The sequence below is a fragment of the Bos javanicus genome, chromosome 3 (assembly GCF_032452875.1).
Source record: "Bos javanicus breed banteng chromosome 3, ARS-OSU_banteng_1.0, whole genome shotgun sequence".
NCBI lineage: Eukaryota > Metazoa > Chordata > Mammalia > Artiodactyla > Bovidae > Bos > Bos javanicus.
In genome coordinates, this window is record NC_083870.1 from 8,839,991 (window position 1) to 8,860,903 (window position 20,913).

A 20,913-nucleotide genomic window follows, 5' to 3' on the forward strand; every position below is an offset into this window, starting at 1 on the left:
TATATGGAGCCAGCCTGTTGTGGCAGTCTCCGCAGTTAAAATAGCCAAGCCTTCTGAAATTGTTTCTATTGATAATCCAGAGAACAAAAGAAGTAAGGAACAAAAAAGAACAAAAAAAACAACCCCAAAACAATGAACACAATGACAATGAGTACATCAGTTCAGTTCAGTTTAGTTCAGTCGCTCAGTTGTGTCTGACTCTTTGCGACCCCATGGACTGCAGCACGCCAGGCCTCCCTGTCCTTCATGAACTCCCTCAAAGTCATGTCCATTGAGTTGATGATGCCATCCAACCATCTCATCCTCTGCTGTCCCCTTCTCCTCCCACCTTCAATCTTTCCCAGCATCAGGGTCTTTTCCAAGATCAGTTCTTCGCATCAGGTGGCCAAAGTATTGGAGTTTCAGCTTCAGCATCAGTCCTTCCAATGAACATTCAGAACTGATTTGTTTAGGATGGACTGGTTTGATCTCCTTGCTGTCCAAGGGGCTCTCAAGAGTCTTCTCCAACACCACAGTTCAAAAGCATCAGTTATTCAGCTTTCTTTATAGTCCAACTCTCACATCCAAACATGACTCCTGGAAAAATCATAGCTTTGACTATATGGACCTTTCTTGGCAAAGTAATGTCCCTGCTTTTTAATAAGCTGTCTAGGTTGGTCATAATGTTTCCTTCGAGGAGCAAGCATCTTTTAATTTCCTGGCTGCAGTCACCATCTGCAGTGATTTTGGAGCCCCCCAAAATAAAGTCTGCCACTGTTTCCACTGTTTCCCCATCTATTTGCCATCAAGTGATCAGACTGAATGCCATGATCTTAGTTTTCTGAATGTTGAGTTTTAAGCCAACTTTTTCACTCTCCTTTTTTATTTTCATCAAGAGGCTCTTTAGTTCCTCTTCACTTTCTGCCATAAAGGTGGTGTCATCTGCATATCTGAGGTTATTGATATTTCTCCCTGCAATCTTGATTGCAGCTTGTGCTTCTTCCAGCCCAGCGTTTCTCATGATGTACTCTGCATAGAACTTAAATAAGCGGGGTGACAATATATAGCCTTGACATACTCCTTTTCCTATTTGGAACCAGTCTGTTGTTCCATGTCCAGTTCTAACTGTTGCTTCTTGACCTGCATACAGATTTCTCAGGAGGCAGGTCAGGTGGTCTGGTATTCCCATCTCTTGAAGAATTTTCCATAGTTTGTTGTGATCCACATAGTCAAAGACTTTGGTGTAGTTAATAAAGCAGAAGTAGATGTTTTTCTGGAACTCTCTTGCTTTATCAATGATCCAACAGATGTTGACAATTTGATCTCTGGTTCTTCTACCTTTTCTAAATCCAGCTTGAACATCTTGAAGTTCACAGTTCATGTACTATTGAAGCCTGGCTTGGATAATTTTGAGCATTACTTTGCTAGCTTGTGAGATGAGTACAATTGTCCAGTAGTTTGAGCATTCTTTGGCATTGTCTTTCTTTGGGATTGGAATGAAAACTGACCTTTTCCATCCTGTGGCCACTGCTGAGTTTTCAAAATTTGCTGGCATATTGAGTGCGGCACTTTCACAGCATCATCTTTTAGGATTTGAAATAGCTCAACTGCAATTCCAATACCTCCACTAGCTTTGTTTGTAGTGATGCTTCCTAAGGCCCACCAGACTTCACATTCTAGGATGTCTGGCTCTAGGTGAGTGATCACCCCATAGTAATTATCTGGGTTGTGAATATCTTTTTTGTGTATTTCTTCTGTGTATTCTTGCCACCTCTTCTTAATATCTTCTGCTTTTGTTAGGTCCATACCATTTCTGTCATTTATTGTGCCCATCTTCCATGAAATGTTCCCTTGGTACTTCTAGTTTTCTTGAAGAGATCTCTAGCCTTTCCTGTTCTATTGTTTTCCTCTATTTCTTTGCATTATTCACTTAAGAAAGCTTTCTTATCTGTCTTTGCTATTCTTTGGAACTCTGCATTCAAAAGGGTATATCTTTCCTCTTCTCCTTTGCCTTTTGCTTCTCTTCTTTTCATTACTGTTTGTAAGGCCTCCTCAGACAACCATTTTGTCTTTTTGCATTTCTTTTTCTTGGGGATGGTCTTGATTGCTGCCTCCTGTATAATGTCATGAACCTTTGTCCATAGTTCTTCAGGCACCCTGTCTGTCAGATCTAACCCTTGAATCTATTTGTCACTTCCACTGTATAATCATAAGGGATTTGATTTAGGTCGTACCTGAATGGTCTAGTGTTTTTTCCCTACTTTCTTCAATTTCAGTCTGAATTTGGCAATAAGGAGTTCATGATCTGAGCCATAGTCAGCTCCAGTCTTGTTTTTGCTGACTGTATAGAGCTTCTCCATCTTTGGCTGCAAAGAATATAATCAATCTGATTTTGGTATTGACCATCTGGTGATGTCCATGTATAGAGTCTTCTGTTGTTTTATTGGAAGAGGGTGTTTGCTATGACTGGTGTGTTCTTTTGGCAAAACTCTGTTAGCCTTTGCCCTGCTTCATTCTGTATTCCAAGGCCAAATTTGTCCATTACTCCAAGTGTTTCTTGACTTCCTACTTTTGCATTCCAGTCCCCTATAATGAAAAGGACATCTCTTTCATTTGTTAGTTCTAGAAGGTCTTGTAGGTCTCCATAGAACCATTCAACTTCAGCTTCTTCAGCATTACTGGTTGGGGCATAGATTTGGATTACTGTGATATTGAATGGTTTGCCTTGGAAACGAACAGGGATCATTCTGTCTTTCTTGAGATTGCATCCAAGTACTGCATTTCAGACTCTTTTGTTGACAATGGTGGCTACTCCATTTCTTCTAAGGGATTCTTGCCCACAGTAGTAGACATAGTGGTCATCTGAGTTAAATTCACCCATTCCAGTCCATTTTAGTTTGCCGATTCCTAAAATGTTGACGTTCACTCTTGCCATCTCTTGTTCGACCACTTCCAATTTGCCTTGACTCATGGACCTAACATTGCAGGTTCCTATGCGATATTGCTCTTTACAGCATCAGACTTTACTTCCATCACCAGTCACATCTATAACTGGGTGTTGTTTTTGCTTTAGCTCCATCTCTTCACTCTTTCCGGAGTTCATTTTCCCTTGATATCCAGTAGCATATTGGGCACTTATCGACCTGGGGAGTTCATCTTTCAGTATCCTATATTTTTGCCTTTTCATACTGTTCATGGGGTTCTCAAGGCAAGAATACTGAAGTGGTTTGCCATTCTCTTCTCCAGTGGACCACGTTTTGTCAGGACTCTCCACCATGACTTGTCCATCTTGGGTGGCCCTACATACCTATCAATAATTACTTTAAATGTTTAAATGGTCTAAATGGTCCAATTAAAAGATATAGAATGGCTGAAAGGATACAAAAACAAGGCTCATGTGTATGCTGTCTACAAAAGAATCACTTCTGATCTAAAGGCACACCCAGACTGAAAGTGAGTAGATGGGGAAATGTATTCCATGCAAATGGAAATCAAAAGAAAACTGGGGTAGCAATACTTATGTCTAAGTAGATTTTAAAACAAAGACTGTAACCAGAGACAAACCATTACCTAATGATAAAAGGATCAATCCAAGAAGATGTAACAGCTGTAAATATATACACACCCAACATAGGAGCACCAAAATACGTAAAACAAATATTAACAGATAAAGGGAGAATTTGACAGTCTTATTTTGTTGATTAAATTACTCTTAACAATCACACTCACATGCTGACAATCATGAAAGTGAAAGCCTCTCAGTCACCTTTCTGAGACCTCGTGGACTATATAGTCCATGGGATTCTCCAGGCCAGGCTACTGAGGTGGGTAGCCTTTCCCTTCCCCAGGGATCTTCCCAACCCAGGGATCGAGCCCTGGTCTCCACATTGCAAGCAGATTCTTTACCAGCTGAGCTTCAAGGGAAGCCCAAGAATACTGGAGTGGGTAGCCTATCCCTTCTGCAGCAGATCTTCCTGACCCAGGAATCAAACTGGGGCCTCCTGCATTGCAGGTGGATTCTTTAGCAAATCATGCCTAAATGACACAGTGTTTAATTTCTGTTTTCAGCCTGTATAAAATCATATCATATGTTGTCTTTTGGGAGCATACTTTTTTCCTAAGTTATATTGCTATGATTCCTCTATGTTGTTGTACAGTTGTTCACTTATTTGTAATGTTATTGATGTTCCATTGTATGGATATGCGTATGTGCTTAGTCACTCAGTTGTGTCTGGCTCTTTGTGACCCCATGGACAGTAGCCCACCAGGATCCTCTGTCCCTGGGATTCTCCAGGCAAGAATACTGGTGTGGGTTGCCATTCCCTTCTCCAGGGGATGTTCCCAACTCAGGGATTAAACTTGGGTCTTCTGCATTGCAGGTGAATTCTTTACCATCTGAGCCACCAGGGAAGCCCTTATATGCATATGCCACAATTTATATTTCTACTGTCTCATTATTGAGCATTTGTTTTTCTGATTAAGAACAATGCTGCCAAGAACATTGTTGTATGTGTCTCTGCGTACATATGTGCTAAAGGTCTCTTGAGGATATGACTAGAATTCAAATTTCTGGGTCATCAGAATTTGTGAATATTCAACTTTACAAGATAATAGTCTTCACCCTCCCAAGTGTACCAATTTATATTTCCATCAGCATATATAACAATTTCAATCAGTACATAACTTCTTGAATACTTGGTATTATCAGACTTTATTTTTTATGAATTAAATATTCATAATTTGAATTTTCTCATTCTTAGTGAGGTTGAATAAGTCTTCATGTGTTTATTGGCTATATGTATCTCTTTTTCTGTGAAATCCTTGTTCATATATTTTGCAAAATTCCTATTAGATTGTTTATCCTTTTATTAATTGATTGATTAATAAAATTTCTTTATATAATAGTATTAACTAATACTACTGCAGCCATGAAATTAAAAGACGCTTACTCCTTGGAAGAAAATTATGACCAACCTAGATAGCATATTCAAAAGCAGAGACATTACTTTGCCAACAAAGGTCCATCTAGTCAAGGCTATGGTTTTTCCAGTGGTCATGTATGGATATGAGAGTTGGACTGTGAAGAAAGCTGAGCGCTGAAGAACTGATGCTTTTGAACTGTGGTGTTGGAGAAGACTCTTGAGAGTCCCTTGGACTGCAAGGAGATCCAACCAGTCCATTCTGAAGATCAGCCCTGGGTGTTCTTTGGAAGGAATGATGCTAAAGCTGAAACTCCAGTACTTTGGCCACCTCATGTGAAGAGTTGACTCATTGGCAAAGACTCTGATGCTGGGAGGGATTGGGGGCAAGAGGAGAAGGGGACGACAGAGGATGAGATGGCTGGATGGCCTCACTGACTCGATGGACGTAAGTCTGAGTGAACTCCGGGAATTGGTAATGGACAGGGAGGCCTGGCGTGCTGCGATTCATGGGATTGCAAAGAGTCGGACACGACTGAGTGACTGAACTGAACTGAACAGAACCTTTTGTTGGTTATACATGTTGCAAATATGTTCTTTCAATGTGTATCATGTATTTTTACTTTAGTGATAGTATATTTTAAGGAACAGAAGTTTTCAGTGTCAAAGATTTTCAATCCGTCCTTTTATGATGAGCATAGAATTAGGAAATAAGAAAGGTGTTACAGTCTGTATTAATTGCTGTTATTTCCTGTGCTCAGGATCTTTTGCTGGTCCCATGAAGAATTTAGTATGATCTTTACTATGAAAAATTCTGATTGTCAGAATAGTTCATTCCACATTTCTCAAGATTTTGATGATTCAGAGGAAAAGAGATTGGGTAAATCTGTTGGTAATTGATATACCAAGTTCACTTAAAGAAAGCTCGAAGTCTTCTTGGGATCATAGGGAAGGTGAGAAAGAAAATGAAAGGATGAGAGTGTCTCTTTTACATTGTTTTGAAAGTTCAAGGAAGTGATTAACCATAGAATCCTATAGCAAATTCCATAGACAATGGGAAAAAACAACTCATCAAGATTGTACTTCCCTGATTCTCTTACATGACTTCTCTGAGCTACTCCCTCCGGGCAGAACCCCACAGCTTTCATTTTTCGTGAGGTAAATATACGACTAAATTGGAAAGCTACTAATGGTTGAAATGGTAGAAAAAGAGGAAATTTTATTGTCTTTCTTTAAGCATTACCTGTAGATAATGTTATTTCATTGGTAATATCTAAAGATTCAGACTGGTGGAATTCTAACTTGTTTTTCCCACAAGTGGGGTGGAAGTTTTAATTAATCAAAATGGGCTAGATGTGAAAAATAAAATGGTATTTTTTCAGACTTGAGGAAGTGAATAGGAGTAAAATTTATGGGGTCTAAGACCCAAAAGTTATCCTTTGATATAGGCTGGAAAGAACTACTAAAAGTAAGACACAAGACAGCAAAAGTCTCCACTTAAGGTTTGTAAATCTGAAATGATACTTTATTTTTTTAAATCTATGTAAAGTTTTTAATCTAAAAAAAAAAAAAAAAGGATTTCTGAACCAATACAACATTGTAAAGCAACAGTTCTCTGATTAAAAACAAATTTAAAAAATGGCGTTCTGGAGAGATACTTTAAAACCATCAGTTGGAATGAGACTGATGTACTTTTAGACACTTAATGATGTGTCTAACTGCCTGAGCTTGTGCAGGATTGCCCTGACTGGGGTAGGAGATGGAAACAAAGTACTAGATAAGAGATTGGGGCAAGGGGAGGCCCCAGCACATAATCCCCAAGACTCTATCCTCACAAGAAGAAAGCACATAGGGGTGCTAAGGAATACCAGCAGAGACAGCTAGAACAGTCTGCCAGAAAGACTGAGAGAACTCATGAGAGTTATGTAGGGAGTGGTATTGGGGGGGAAGGTAGAGAAAAGGGGAACTCCCAGGGATCGGGAAATCCCATCTAGGTGCTTCATTTTTTGTGGTCTAGTGAGTGGGTCTGTGGGCATGTGAAACCCATGTGGTAGATACAACTGCACAAAGAATCAGGGAATCTGTCAACACTGATATGGATTATACATGACAGACAAACAACAACGTGAAGAAAAGAAAATATTCCAGAACAGGGTTTATCAAATCAAGAAAATTTCATTTATGGTTAATTGGTTAATGAATGCTCATGTCATTAAAATGACAAGATAACTTGGCTATAAGCTTCGAACTGCAAGTTGAAAATTTGATCACACGCATTTGTTTTCAGAAGTGACAGTATGGTGATCCATTCAGCGTCACAGCAATCCAAGTCTGTACCCCAACTACTAATGCTGAAGAAGATGAAGATCTTCTAAAAGATGTACCAAACCTTCTAGAACTAACACCAAAAAAAGATATCCTTTTCATCCTAGGGGACTGGAATGCAAAAGTAGGACTCAAGAGATACTGGAGTAATAGGCAAATTTTTTTTTTTTTTTTAGTTATCAGTGGTCACTTTTTAAAAAAATTTTTATTTTATTTTTAAACTTTACACAATTGTATTAGTTTTGCCAAATATCAAAACGAATCCGCCACAGGTATACATGTGTTCCCCATCCTGAACCCTCCTCCCTCCTCCCTCCCCATACCATCCCTCTGGGTCGTCCCAGTGCACTAGCCCCAAGCATCCAGTATCGTGCATCGAACCTGGACTGGCAACTCGTTTCTTACATGATTTGGACTCTGTGGGAGAGGGAGAGGGTGGGAAGATTTGGGAGAATGACATTGAAACATGTAAAATATCAAGTAATAGGCAAGTTTGACCTTGGAGTACAAAATGAAGCCAGTCAAAGGCTAACACAGTTTTGCCAAGAGAACACGCTGGTTGTAGCAAACACCCTCTTCCAACAACACAAGAGATGACACTACACATGGACATCACCAGATGCTCAACACTGAAATCAGATTGATTATATTCTTTGCAGCCGAAGATAGAGAAGCTCTATACAGCCAGCAAAAACAAGACTGGAAGCTGACTGTGACTCAGATCATGAACTCCTTATTTCAAAATTCAGACTTAAATTGAAGAAAGTAGGGAAAAAACACTAGACCATTCAAGTATGACCTAAATCAAATCCTTTATAATTATACAGTGGAAGTGACAAATAGATTCAAGGGTTAGATCTGATAGACAGAGTGCCTGAAGAACTATGGATGGAGGTTTATAACACTGTACAGAAGGTGGTGACCAAAACCATCCCCCCTGCCAAAAGAAATGCAACAGTGCAAAATAGTTGTCTGAAGAGGCTTTCAAATAGCTGAGAAAAGAAGAGAAGTGAAAGGCAAAGGAGAAAAGGGGAGATATAGCCATCTGAATGTAGAGTTACAAAGAATAGTAAGGAGACATAAGAAAGCCTTCTTAAGTGAACAATGCAAAGAAATAGAGGAAAACAATAGTATGGGAAAGACTAGAGATCTCTTCAAGAAAAGTAGAGATACCATGGGAATATTTCATGCAAAGATGGGCTCAATAAAGGACAGAAATGGTATGGACCTACCAGAAGCAGAAGATACTAAGAAGAAGTGGCATGAATACAAAGAAGAATTGTACAAAAAGATCTTAATAACTCAGATAACCACAATGGTGTGATCACTCACTTGGAGCCAGACATCCTGGAGTGTGAAGTCAAGTGGGCCTTAGGAAGCATCACTACAAACAAAGCTAGTGGAGGTATTGGAATTGCAGTTGAGCTATTTCAAATCCTAAAAGATGATGCTGTGAAAGTACTGCACTCAATATGCCAGCAATTTTGGACAAGTCAGCAGTGGCCACAGGACTGAAAAAGAAGCTTTCATTCCAATCCTAAAGAAAGGCAATGCCAAAGGATTGTAGTTCAAACTACTGCACAATTGGGCTTAATTCACTTGCTAGTAAGGTAATGTTCAAAATCCTTCAAGCTAGACTTCAACAGTACATAAACAGAGAACTTCAAGATGTACAAGCTGGATTTAGAAAAGGCAGAGGAACCAGAGTTCAAATTGCCAATGTTCGCTGGATCATCAAAAAAGCAAGAGAGTTTCAGAAAAACATCTACTTCTGTTCACTGACTACATGAAAGCCTTTGACTGTGTGGATCACAACAAACTGTGAAAAATTCTTCAAGAGATGGAAATACAGACCACCTTACCTGCCTCCTGAGAAACTTGTATGCAGGTTAAGAAGCAACAGTTAGAATTGGACATGGAAGAATGGACTGGTTCAAACTGAGAAAGGAGTAGATCAGTGGTTTATAATGTTACACTTTTAAATTCTATGCAGAGTACCTCATGCAAATTTCTGGGCTGCAGAAATCACAGGCTGAAATCAAGATTTCCAGCTGAAGTATCAACAACCTCAGATATGCAGACAACACTGTTTCACAGAAAGATGACACTGCTTCACAGAAAGCGAAGAGCAACTAAAGAGCCTCTTGATGAAGGTGAAAGGGGAGAGTGAAAAAGCTGACTTAAAACTCAACATCAAAAAACTAAGATCACAGCATGCAGTCCCATCACTTCATGGCAAGATGAGGGAACAATGGAAACAGTGACAGACTTTATTTTCTTGGACTCCAAAATCACTGCAGATTGTGACTGCAGCCATGAAATTAGTAGATGCTTGCTCCTTAAAAGAAAAGCTATGACAAACCTAGACAGAGTGTTAAAAAGCAGAGCCATCACTTTGCTGACAAAGGTCTGTGTAGTGAAAGCTATGGTTTTTCTAGTAGTTGTACGAATGTGAGAGTGGAACCATAAAAAATGCTGAGAACTGAGGAATTCATGCTTTCAAACTATGGTGCTAGGAATGACTCTTGAGTCTCTAGACAGTAAGAAGTTCAAATCAGTCAATCCTAAAGGAAATCAACCCTGGATATTCATTGGAAGTACTGATGCTGAAGTTGAAACACCAATAATTTGGCCACCTAATGTGAAGAGTTGATTCATTGGAAAAGACCCTGATGCTGGGAGAATGAAGGCAAATGGAGAAGGGGACAACGGAGGATGAGATGATAGTATGGTGTCACCGACTCAGTGCACATGAATCTGAGCAAACTCTGGGAGATAGTGAAGGATGGGAGGCCTGGTGTGCTACAGTCCATGGGGTCACAAAGAGTCGGACATGACTGAGTGACTGAACAACAACAAGTGAGCACAGTTTTAATAAGTAAAAGGGAACACTGGCTTGTACAAATTGCCTTACATTCAATTTTGATCTTCTAAATTTATAATTCACAAAATAGATGTAATTCACAAACTGGTGGCAGGGGACCTAGAGTCATATTTTCTTTCCATTTTTGTAAAACACTCTGATATATTATTGTCAAATGTAACAATTTAAGTATATAACTTATGCTAAATCAGATTTTGCTTTCTATACAGATGATCCTTGAAAAATGAACAATGTTGGGGTGAATGGTGCTGATTCTGCCCCCATCAGTCTAAAATCTGAGTGTAACTTTATAGTTGGCTCTCCATTCAGGCGGTTCTACATTCGTAGATTCAACCAGTCACAGATCATGTAGTACCTCAGCACCTTTTTAATGGGACAGGGGCGGGGGGAAGGTTTACTCTCCCCCGAGTAAAAGAAAATTATCCTGCCTAAGGACCTTCACACTGAGTCATTAGCTCGGCAGATTTTGGATTTGTCAGTCTCCGTACCTGGTTGAATCAGTTCTCTTTATCTCTTTCCATCTCTATCTGCCTATGTCTATATATCTTGTCTTGGTTCTGCTTCTCTGGAAAGTTCCATGAATGCATTGATCTTATGTAATGTAGGTGAAAATCTAGAAACCTGGGGAACTGATATATTATACACATATTTTTCACATTCTTTTTTGTTTTGACCACAACTCAAGGCATGTGGTATCTTAGTTCCCCCACCAGCCATGGAGCTCTTGTGGAGTCTAAACCACTAGAGCACCCAGGGCAGTCTGAGAGCTGATATTTTAAATCATTGCACATGTAATATAGTCATTGTAAAAAGTTCTGAACAGGAAGCATATGTGGAATAAAAAGTAAAACTCACTCTCTTACTTACATCTACTCAAAATTCTATTTCTTTATCTAAAGGTTATCATCATGAATATTTTTTTCCCCAGGCATGTTTCCCTACATTTACAACCATTCAGAGCACATAAATATACACACATTCGTTTTGTCCACCTAAACAGAATTATATTATGCAGAAGGTTTTGTGAATGCCTTAGAGCTCTTTTCATATGAGTATGTAGACATTTATTTTACTCTTTCATTTTTTTTTGTTTTTAGTTGAAGGATAATTGCTTTACAGTATTGTGTTCGTTTCTGCCAAACATCAACATGAATCAGCCATAGGCATATATATGTCCCTTCCCCCTTGAACCTCCCTGCCACCTCCTTCCACACCCTACCTCTTTAGGTTGTTACAGAGTTTACTCTTTTAAAAGGCTTCTTAATATACTATAATATAGAATGAGTATACCATATTTGTAAAATTGTTCCCTATGATTAACATATAGATTATTTCTGATTTTTTACTTAACAATGCTATAAGGAAGAACCTTTGAGCCATGTGAAAATACTTTCATGCATTAATGGCAGTATTTCTGTGGATAAACTCAGAGTGGGTATTGCTAGTTGAAAGGGCCTGTTTTTCTTTTTTGGCTGTGTTGCAGTGCACAAGCTTTTCATTGCTGTGCACAGATTTTCTCTAGTCTTGGTGAGCAGGGCCTATGCTCTAGTTGCAGTGCATGGGCTTCTCGTTGAGTTTGGGTCTCTTCTCATGGAACACAGGCTCTAGGGCTTCAGCAGTTGTAGCATGCAGGCTCTAGAATATGGGCTCAATACTTGTGGTGCCCTGGCTTAATTGCCCCATGGCATGTGAGATCTTAGAGACTGAATCTGTGTCCCCTGCATTGGCAGGCAGACTCCCAACTACTGAACCACCAGGGAAGTCCCAGAGCATATATATTTAACACAGTAATGATTTCTATTAAATTGTCTTCTAGTAAATTACCAAAATTGAAGGTAGTCCTAGGGATCCCAAATTTACAATTAGTCTCAGAACTGGGACTATTCCATCTTTCATGGGAGAAAATTTATCCTTCCTACTGTATCATGCCTTGAGCACCATCTCAAGGTCAGGGGCACGGCCAGATCAACACTGAGGAAACTTCCCGGGGCTAAAGGGCTGCCTCTTGGGAGGGGAAAAAAGAAAGAAGAGATGATAACCATTAGATCAACGGGAAAAATCTGTGTAGGGTCTGCATTTAAAAAAACAAACAAAACTTTATTGTTCATATTTTTTAATATTAATACTCTCAGGTACAGTTTTTAATTTGATTCTTTTTTAAAAATACATTTGTTTGTGTAATATGCATATACATATTAAAATAACTTGTTAACCTGCTTGTTTTTCTTTACTTCAATTAATGGAGATTATACATCTAATTTGATTCTGAAAACTACCTTATGAGGGATGGCAGCCAAGTGCTGTTGGCCCCACAGGCTCAGAAAATAATTTGGTCAGGATCGCACAGGCTGTGAGTTGCTGAACTGGAGCTCAAGTCTACATGCGTGTGTGTGCCAAGTCGCTTCAGTCGTGTCCAACTCTGTGCGACCCTATGGACTGTAGCCTGCCAGGCTCCTCTGTCCATGGGATTCTCCAGGGAAGAATATTGACCTCCTCCAGGGGATCTTCCCTACCCATGGATCAGACTTGTGTCTCTTAGGTCTCCTGCATTGGCAGGTGGAATCTTTACCACTAGTGCCACCTGGGAAACCTACATTCTTGACTGCAAATCCAGTGTTCGACCCAGAAAATCATTGCTGCCTTTTTTTTTTGGCAGGCAAGTCTTGCATTCTGCCTCCCCTCAGTCCAACTTCAGACACAGTGACTGGAAATGGATCAACAGATGGAAAAGGAGAAGGGCTGAACTGAAGGGAACTGAAAGTATTTTCTGCTGAGGGGAAAGCAGAAGAAAAAGGGCATAGAACTCTGGGTGCGGCCTCAAAGCCATTGAGTTCTGGGGAAAGTGGGATGCCTCCACCCCTCCATGGCAGTGTGAAGAGTCAAATGCCGTCTGGCCTTTCTGGAGGGTGGGATCAAAGTGTGTGTTGGGGGGCAGCAAAAATGGGTCTACATGCTGTCTGGGTGAGAGAAGGTGAGAAGAAAGAACTATTATGGGAAAGTAGAAAAAGAGTAAGGGAAGGAATTTAAAAGTACAGATCAGAAACTAGGCAAAAGGATATTATTATGGAAACATTTTAATTTGGATGTGCTTAAGGTTGAAACTTTGGTATCAACCTTCAGAAAATCCCCAGGCCTGCTGGATTTTTCTAGTGCCTTTACTTGTCTCCTTCAACATTTCACCTATTTGTCTAGTGATCCACTTTTCAATCTACATCCTTCCCAAACCCTCTCTCTTTCGCCTTCACAATGTCTGTTGGGATTGGACAGGCTTACATAATGGCTGTTTGGTCCCCATATAGTTTTCTCTATATTGCCAGTAGGGTGCAGAAGATTGAAAACTTTCTTGGGCATCTGTCCTTTAAATAAAGCAGCTGGGCTGGGGCAGAGCTCAGGACAAGATTTATAAGTTGGTTTTGTGAGTCACAGTGTATGCTGAGCATCCGCCCACTTGAGGCGAACTTCGCAAGTTTAGCTTGTGGGAACTATCAGACCAGGTCCAGGGACTGGGGCTTCCTCAACAACCCTGCTAGCGTTCAGCTGATGAGAACATCCTCAAGCTGAGGAAACTGTGGCTGAAGCCTGACAGAGTTCTGCTCCCTGTCACCCTTCTGCTGATGGGTGGCTGCTGAGCTTGTGCAAGGCAGAGTATCTGGTGGGAGAGGAGCTGGCTTGACCCCTCTGTCAGCGTCTCACATCTGTTCTGTGGGCATGCTGGGGCAAGTGCTTGCCCTCACACTCCTCCTGCTCATCAAGGGACATCAGGGCCAAGGTAAGGAGGCCCAGCCTGGTAGGGGTGGGCTGGCATGGACCAGGAGCTGTGGCCTTCAGGGAAATCAGGATGTGAGCCTCTGGATTGTGCTGCTTACATGGTCACCTGGACCTGTGACTCGGAGCAGCTCCCTGCAGCTCTGGGCAGGCTGGGTCAGACAGCAAAGGCTGGCAGTGGGTTGGGAGGTCCTTGAGAAGTGTGCATCTGGCCATGCCATCAGCAATCCAGGCCACCTCGGCAAGGTGAGTCCTTCCCACCAGCTTCAGTTTTCCTTTCTGTCTAGGGGGGAGAAAGTCCTCCCTGCTGTCTGTAAGAATGAAATATCCTCTCGTTTGGTGCAGTTGCCAAAAGAGACAAGAAGCGGCCATGAACTTGGGTTTCTCAAAGGAAGTCGGGTGGTTCTGGAGCTCAGAGACCGACAGATTATTCGCTGAGGCAGGAAAGTTGAGCCCTGGCAAGCAATAGGCGGTGTGGAGTGGGGGGAGGGGGATAGGAGGCGTGAGACAAAGGCCCGAACAGAGGCTTTATTTGCAAGGGCTGGTCCCTCCATCAACTCTGTCAGCAGCCCAGAGGCCAAGGGAGCCTGAGAATTATTAGGGAAATGTTGGCTGGGGGCTTCCCTAGTGGCTCAGTTGGTAAAGAATCTGTCCACAGTGAGGGAGACTGGGGTTTGATTTCTGGGTTGGGAAGATCCTCAAGAGAAGAGAATGGCTACCTGCTCCAGTATTCTTGCCTGCAGAGTTTTATGCACAGAGGAGCCTGGCAGGTAGAAGTCCATTGGATCACCAAGAGTTGAACATGACTGAGTGACCTACACTTTCACTTTGGCTGGGGGCAGGGGGCGGAGAAGGGAAGAGAAGGAGACATACTAGGAAGTTCCATAGCAAACTGAAAACTCTCAGCTGGGCCCTGAACCAACAAATGAGGGGGCAGGGAATCTCAGTGAGGGGTGCTCCCCCTTTCTCTCCAACCTTGTCTAGGATGCTCTGAAACTTGGAGCCTGCATTTTAAATCAGTAACTCTTTGCGGGGCATGGTGAATGGAGGTGGAATGAGAGGAAGGCACACTTGGTTGCAAAGGGAGGAAACTGAGGTACAGGGAAATGTTTGTTTAGGGCCTGTTACAGGCTGTCCCTGGGTACCCAGTTCAATCACTGAGCCCCTGGCACTCAGATATCCTTCAAGAAGATACATTCTAGGCTCTGGCATTTGTATGAGTACAGGTGGAGTAGGGCAGGGTGTGATGAGGAACAGGGAGCAGAGAGAGAAGTCTGGAGCCTGGGGCTCATGTGTGTGGGCTAGGGGGATCCAAAGATACAGGATCCCAGGTAAGAAAGCTAGATTAGAAACTTGAAAGCCAAGGTAGGGCCCACAGGGTTTCATGCCTGGCTTTGGGGGTGCAGGAACAGAAGGTCGGGGCTGACTCTGAGATCATGAGCCTATGTGTTGCTCCCTCCATCCTTGTGGCACTGTCTCTGGGCATGGCCATGCTAAATCCATTGCAGGGGGAAGCCAGGTAGCGATTCTTTGAGCACTGGAAGGGATGGACTTCGGCCTTACGGAACTTTTCTCTCATTTTGCTATACACTGTGTCTGTGGGGCTGGCCTTGTGTAAGTTGACTGAAACTACTATAATTATTTGTTTCAATTTTTAAACTTCTTAGTTTAAAATAATGTTGACATTTCAGGGAAGTTGCAAGAATAGTACAAAGAATTCTTGTATTTCCTTCATCTAGATTCACCAGTTGTTAACATTTTATCACATTTGCTTTATTTCTCTTTCTCTCCAAATATATGCATGTGTGAATAGCTGTATAATAATAATTATTTTTGTGGAATATTCAAGGGTAAATTGCAGACATCACCCCTTTTTACTCTTAACTATTTTAGCACACATCTTCGAAAAACAAGAATGTCCCCATATCATGATATCAGCACAGTTATAAAATGTAGTACATTTAACATCAATGCAATCAAATATATAATACATATTTAAATATTACCAAATGTTCCCCCAGTGCTGTGTGCGTGCTTGCTAAGTCACTTAAGTCGTGTCCTACTCTGTGTGACATAGACCATTGGGCTCTTCTGTCCATGAGATTCTCCAGGCAAGAATACTGGGGTGGGTTGCCATGCCCTCCTTCAGGGGATCTTCCCAACCTAGGGATCGAACCCACGTTTCCTAGTCTCCTGTATTGGCAGGTGGGTTCTTTACTATTAGAACCACCTGGGAAGCCCCAGGTGTGCTATAACATCTCTTTTCCCATCCAGAATCCAACCAGGATCATGTATTGCATTCAGTTATTATGTCTGTTTTTTAAGTTATTTATTTATTTGGCTGTATTGGGTCTTACTTGTGGTGTGGATCTTTCATTGCAGTGCATGAACTAAACTTTCTACTAGCAATTGTATCTCTCGGGCTTCAGCACCTGAGACATGCAGGCTTAGTTGCTCCAAGGTACGTGGTAAATTAGTTCCTCAACCAAGGATCACATCTGCATCACCTGCATTGCAAGGCAGATTCTTAACCACTGGACCAGGGAAGTTCCAGTTGCTGTGTCTTTTTGGTCATCTTTAATCTACAGTCATTCCCTAAACTTTCGGCATATTTTATAACATCAACATTTTTGGAGTACAAGTCAGTTGTTTTCTAGAGAGTTCTACAATCTGAGTTTGTCTGATGTTTGGTCATAAGATTCAGGTCATGCCTTTTTGGCAGGAATACCACAAAAGTGATAGCATGTCTTTTTCAGTGCATCCAATCTGGAGACACAATGAGAGTGAAACCTTTTTTTCTAAAACTTGGTTTACTGAAGAATTCAGTATGCATCACATATGTGTAAGAAGTTCCTATTATGCTTTGCAAAAGTCTTCCAAAGCTCTCTCACTTCTCAGAGAGTAAAAGCCATACATTTCACAACGGTGCGTGGGATCCAGCCTCCCTGACCATTACCTCTTCTTCTCTGCCCCTCTCACTGCATTTCAGTCTTGCTGACCTGATGGCCCCCACACTTGTTTCACTGGGGCTTTGCACTGTTTTCTATGTGGAATGCTGCTTCCTCCTCATTTTCTGTGAGGTTTGAGTCCTTATTCTGCTCAGGCACTACCTCCGCAATGATATCTTTTCCACTAAAAACAGCCCCTCCATCTTGCAACTCCTTGTCTCCCTCTTGGCTTATTTTTCTCTGTATGCTCGTCTCCATTTTACATACTATATGTTTATTTTTGTTGTATTTTCTGTCTCCCAGTTTCCACTTCACCTTATTAGAGTGTAAGATCCATGAAGGCAGGGCTTTTGTTTTGTTCACTCCTGTATCTCCAGCATCTTGAGCCGTATCTGGCACAAGTATATCCTCAATAAATATTTATTGAATGAGTGAATACTTTATTTATTTATTTTTGAATGAGTGAATACTTTAAATAATCCATAGAATAAAGTGAGTTTATTGGCCTACCAGAGTTTCATTGGGAAAACTGTTTTAAATTTTATTTTTTTAATTTATTTTTAAAATTTAATTAATTTTTTTTTAACTTTACAATATTGTATTGGTTTGGTAAATTTTATTTATTTATTTTTAATTATTTATTTATTTTTTCTTAATTAAGACCAAATAGTTTATTTAGTATTCAAACTTTCATTATTCTCTCATAGTTTAAAAAATGTGTTATTTTATGATATTTTTTCTTTCTTTCTTTTTTTTTTTTTAATTTTAAAGCATGTATCATCTCTGTGGCCTTGAGGAAGTTAACCAACCTCTTGTTTCTCAATTTTTCATTCAAAACATGAAATTAACACTGGTGCCTGCTTCTGAGGAGATGTGTGAGGATTAGATGAGAGATAGTATATAAAGTGCTTAGAGAAATGTTGAGTTATTACAAGAACTCCAAACTGCAAGTTTATGTTATTCAGCTCTTTGGAAGCAGGGCATGTATTTCACTTAGTTTTGTAGTCAGAGTGAAGAAGAGGGAGATTATTTGGTAATCCTTTGTTGAACTCTCATTAATGGAATAGAAAGTGAGTTAGAGCATGCCAAGATAAGATGATAAAGTTTTAAGTGTGACCCTTTTCTCAGGGTTTCTCGTTGTCATAACCAAGATCTTAGGGAGACTTCAACATTTTTTCTTTTACTATTGGTATATGAAAATATTTTTGACATAAAGATCTTTGAATGAGATGAATAGATTGATATTGCACAGTCTTAAAAGAACTTTTATGTTTTCTTAAAATAAGACAATATCAAAGTTTTCAGAATGCATTAACTCTTTCTGTCATGAGTGGTTTTTCTGGAGTATATAATACAATTTGATAGCATCTTGGAGCAGAACTTTTTTCAAATTTGAAGTCAATTCTATCAAAGTCAGCTGCTACTGTCTTCTACATGGCTTCTCAGGTTGCACCATCTTTGGTGTCATTTCAATAATCTTCAGAGCATCTTCTTCATGAGTAGATTTAATCTCAATAGATAGCCAGTGGGGATTTTCTGTTGACTCAGGGATTTTCTGGTGCTCTGTGACAATCTAGAGGGGTGGAATGGGGTAGGAGGTGGGAGGGAGGTTCCAAAGGAAGAGGACATAGGTATACCTGTGGCTGATTCACATTAATGTATGGGAGAAACCAACACAATGTTGTAAATCAATTATTCTTCAATGAAAAAAAAAGAATTTTTTAAAAACTGAAAAAAAACCCAAGTATTTATTAAAGCTTATTTTGAGTTTTCACTGAAAAAACACACAGATAAGCAGTGCATAGGCATTTGTTATTCAAAAAATGACTAACACATTTATTTCTCATAGAGTCCTGTGTATGTAATTTCATATGCAGGTATGCTCTGTAAATTTGTGTTTTTATTCTCTTAAAGTTTCTGACAGTTTATCAAATATGCCTTCTAGATGGCTACCATGTTAAATATTTTTGGAAAATGTTTTAGCAGTTTGTGTCACTTGCTTCTCCTTTTGCTTTTATTTTTTCAATTGGAGGATGGTTTCTTTACAATGTGTTAGTTTCTGCTGTACAACAGCTTGAATCAGTTATAAGTACACATACACAGACGTCAACATTTTTAACTTAAGGCAACAGGTATTCAAGACATTGAAGCACGTGATTATACTGTATTGTAAAATAGTCTGTTTTCACAACAGCATCTCCCTCTCTATTCCCATTCCTTCCCTGGATATGCTTTGAGTAGCTCTGCACCAGGTGCTGGGCTAGAAACTGAGGATTCAGATGTGAATAAGCACACAACTCGTTCGTTCATAGAGCCTACACCATTTACACCAATTAACATACAGTTACAGTTGTGGTTAGCGCACAACAAAGTGCCTAACACAGCAAGTGCTCAAACCACGTTAGTTGAGAAAATAAATGAATTATTTTCAGACATCTTAGAGGAAGATTGGGATGATTTTTTGGGTCAGTTGTGTTGGGGAGCAAGGAACTTCAAATCACTGCTCATAAGCGTGGACTTGAGCCCTAAAGTTCACTTTGAATCCTAAATTCAGATTTTGGCTACGCATTCAGAGGAAACTCCAAAGGACACACCAGAGACTGTCAATGCCCAGGAGCTGCAAGGTTTGGGGTGAGATGTGCTGGACAAAAAAATAAATAAATAAGGTCAGGGACAGCATCTTACAGACAGCTCTGAAGGCTGCAGACTGTTCCTGAAGTTTGTGTTGAAACTTTCACTTCTCAGGTGGGAGTCACTGATTGCAAATGCTTTGGCTGGGATCCAGGTAAGTTCTAAGAAGACTGGATTCGTTTTTGTCCATCTTTTCCTCTTTATACTTCCCCTTAAACAAAGCATGAACAGTGAAGTTCCTGTGTATAGGAGAGAGATGAGGACTCAGGAAACTCAGGGCTGCAGCGCTACCCGAGGGAACCAGTTCTGTAGAAATATCTCCAGAGGTAGCTGGACCATTGTCTTCATGAGATGTGTGCAGAGATGTGCACAAAACTATAAACATACATGGTAATGAGTTATTGTTAAGTGAATACACCCATATATCTACCACATGCTCTCTCCCTTTGTTATCTCCTCTGTCTTCCACAAATATAACTACTCTTTTGACTTCTAACGTCATAGTTCGTTTTGCCTGTATATAAATGGAATCATAATTATGTACTCTTGCATTTGGCGTCTTTTGCTCAACAGCTGATGAGATTTATCTCTGTTTTCACTTGTAGCTGGTTGTTTTTATGGCTGTATTCTATAGTATGACTGTACAATAGTTTATGCATGTATTCTACTATTGATGAACCTTTGGGTTGTTCCCAAAGTTTTTCCCTATTATAATCACACTGCTATCAGCCATTTTTCTTTCTTCTTTCTTTGGCTGTGCTGTGTGGAACTCAGGATCTTAGTTCTTGACCAGGGATCAAACTTGCACCTTCTGCAGTGGAAGTACAAAATCTAAACCACTGGACAGCCAGGGAAGTCCCCTATGAGGCTTTTGGTGCACGCATGCCTGTTGGGTGTATCTCTGGGGGTAGAATCCCTGTATGTATATATACATCTAGCAGATGCTGCCAAACTCTTTTGCCAAGTGGCTGAACCAAGTAGTGTGTGAGAGTTCCAAGTAGCTTCAGGGTCACCAGCTTTGTGTTCTCAGACCTGCAAATGGGAAATGAAAGCGCAGGGCTGTGACGCCTGAAAGGTGAAAGTCAAAGCCAGGGGAACCACATATCTGTGGCTTCCCTGGTATTCTGCACGAAATTCCTACAAAGAGTCATTTCTGGGAACTGAATTTAATTAATTATTTAATCAACTGAACATTTCATTAAACCCTTCCTATGTTCCAAGAACTATGTAAGATTTTGTAGAGGAAACAAAGATGAAACATTAAGAATCTTTCAGACAGAGGAAAATAGGCCTGTATAATATCAACTCTAAGGGAGGACAGAAAATGCTACGGGTCACTGACAGGCAGATTAATCTCAAGCACAAAGGGTGCAAAGAAGATGGAAATTCCTTCTAGGTAGGGACACTGGGGAAGTGGCCTTGAAGGATAAGCAAGAGTTCAGGATGAGACTTCTCTGGTGGT

General features: G+C 40.5%; 1 protein-coding gene across 5 annotated transcripts in view; it reads left to right on the forward strand.

Moving 5' to 3' along the window:
• The first annotated feature begins 13,493 nt into the window (after positions 1 to 13,493).
• The window catches only part of CD244 (CD244 molecule), a 37,147-nt gene continuing 29,727 nt past the window's right edge, over positions 13,494 to 20,913 (forward strand). For 2 of the 5 annotated variants that reach the window (XM_061401202.1, XM_061401194.1), the window contains exon 1: positions 13,505 to 13,876. In XM_061401202.1, the coding sequence (XP_061257186.1) occupies positions 13,816 to 13,876 (61 nt within the window). In that variant the 5' untranslated portion in view covers positions 13,505 to 13,815. Of the gene's footprint in view, positions 13,877 to 20,913 lie in introns of all 5 variants that reach the window. The other 3 variants (XR_009733503.1, XM_061401185.1, XM_061401211.1) reach the window with 3 other exon arrangements.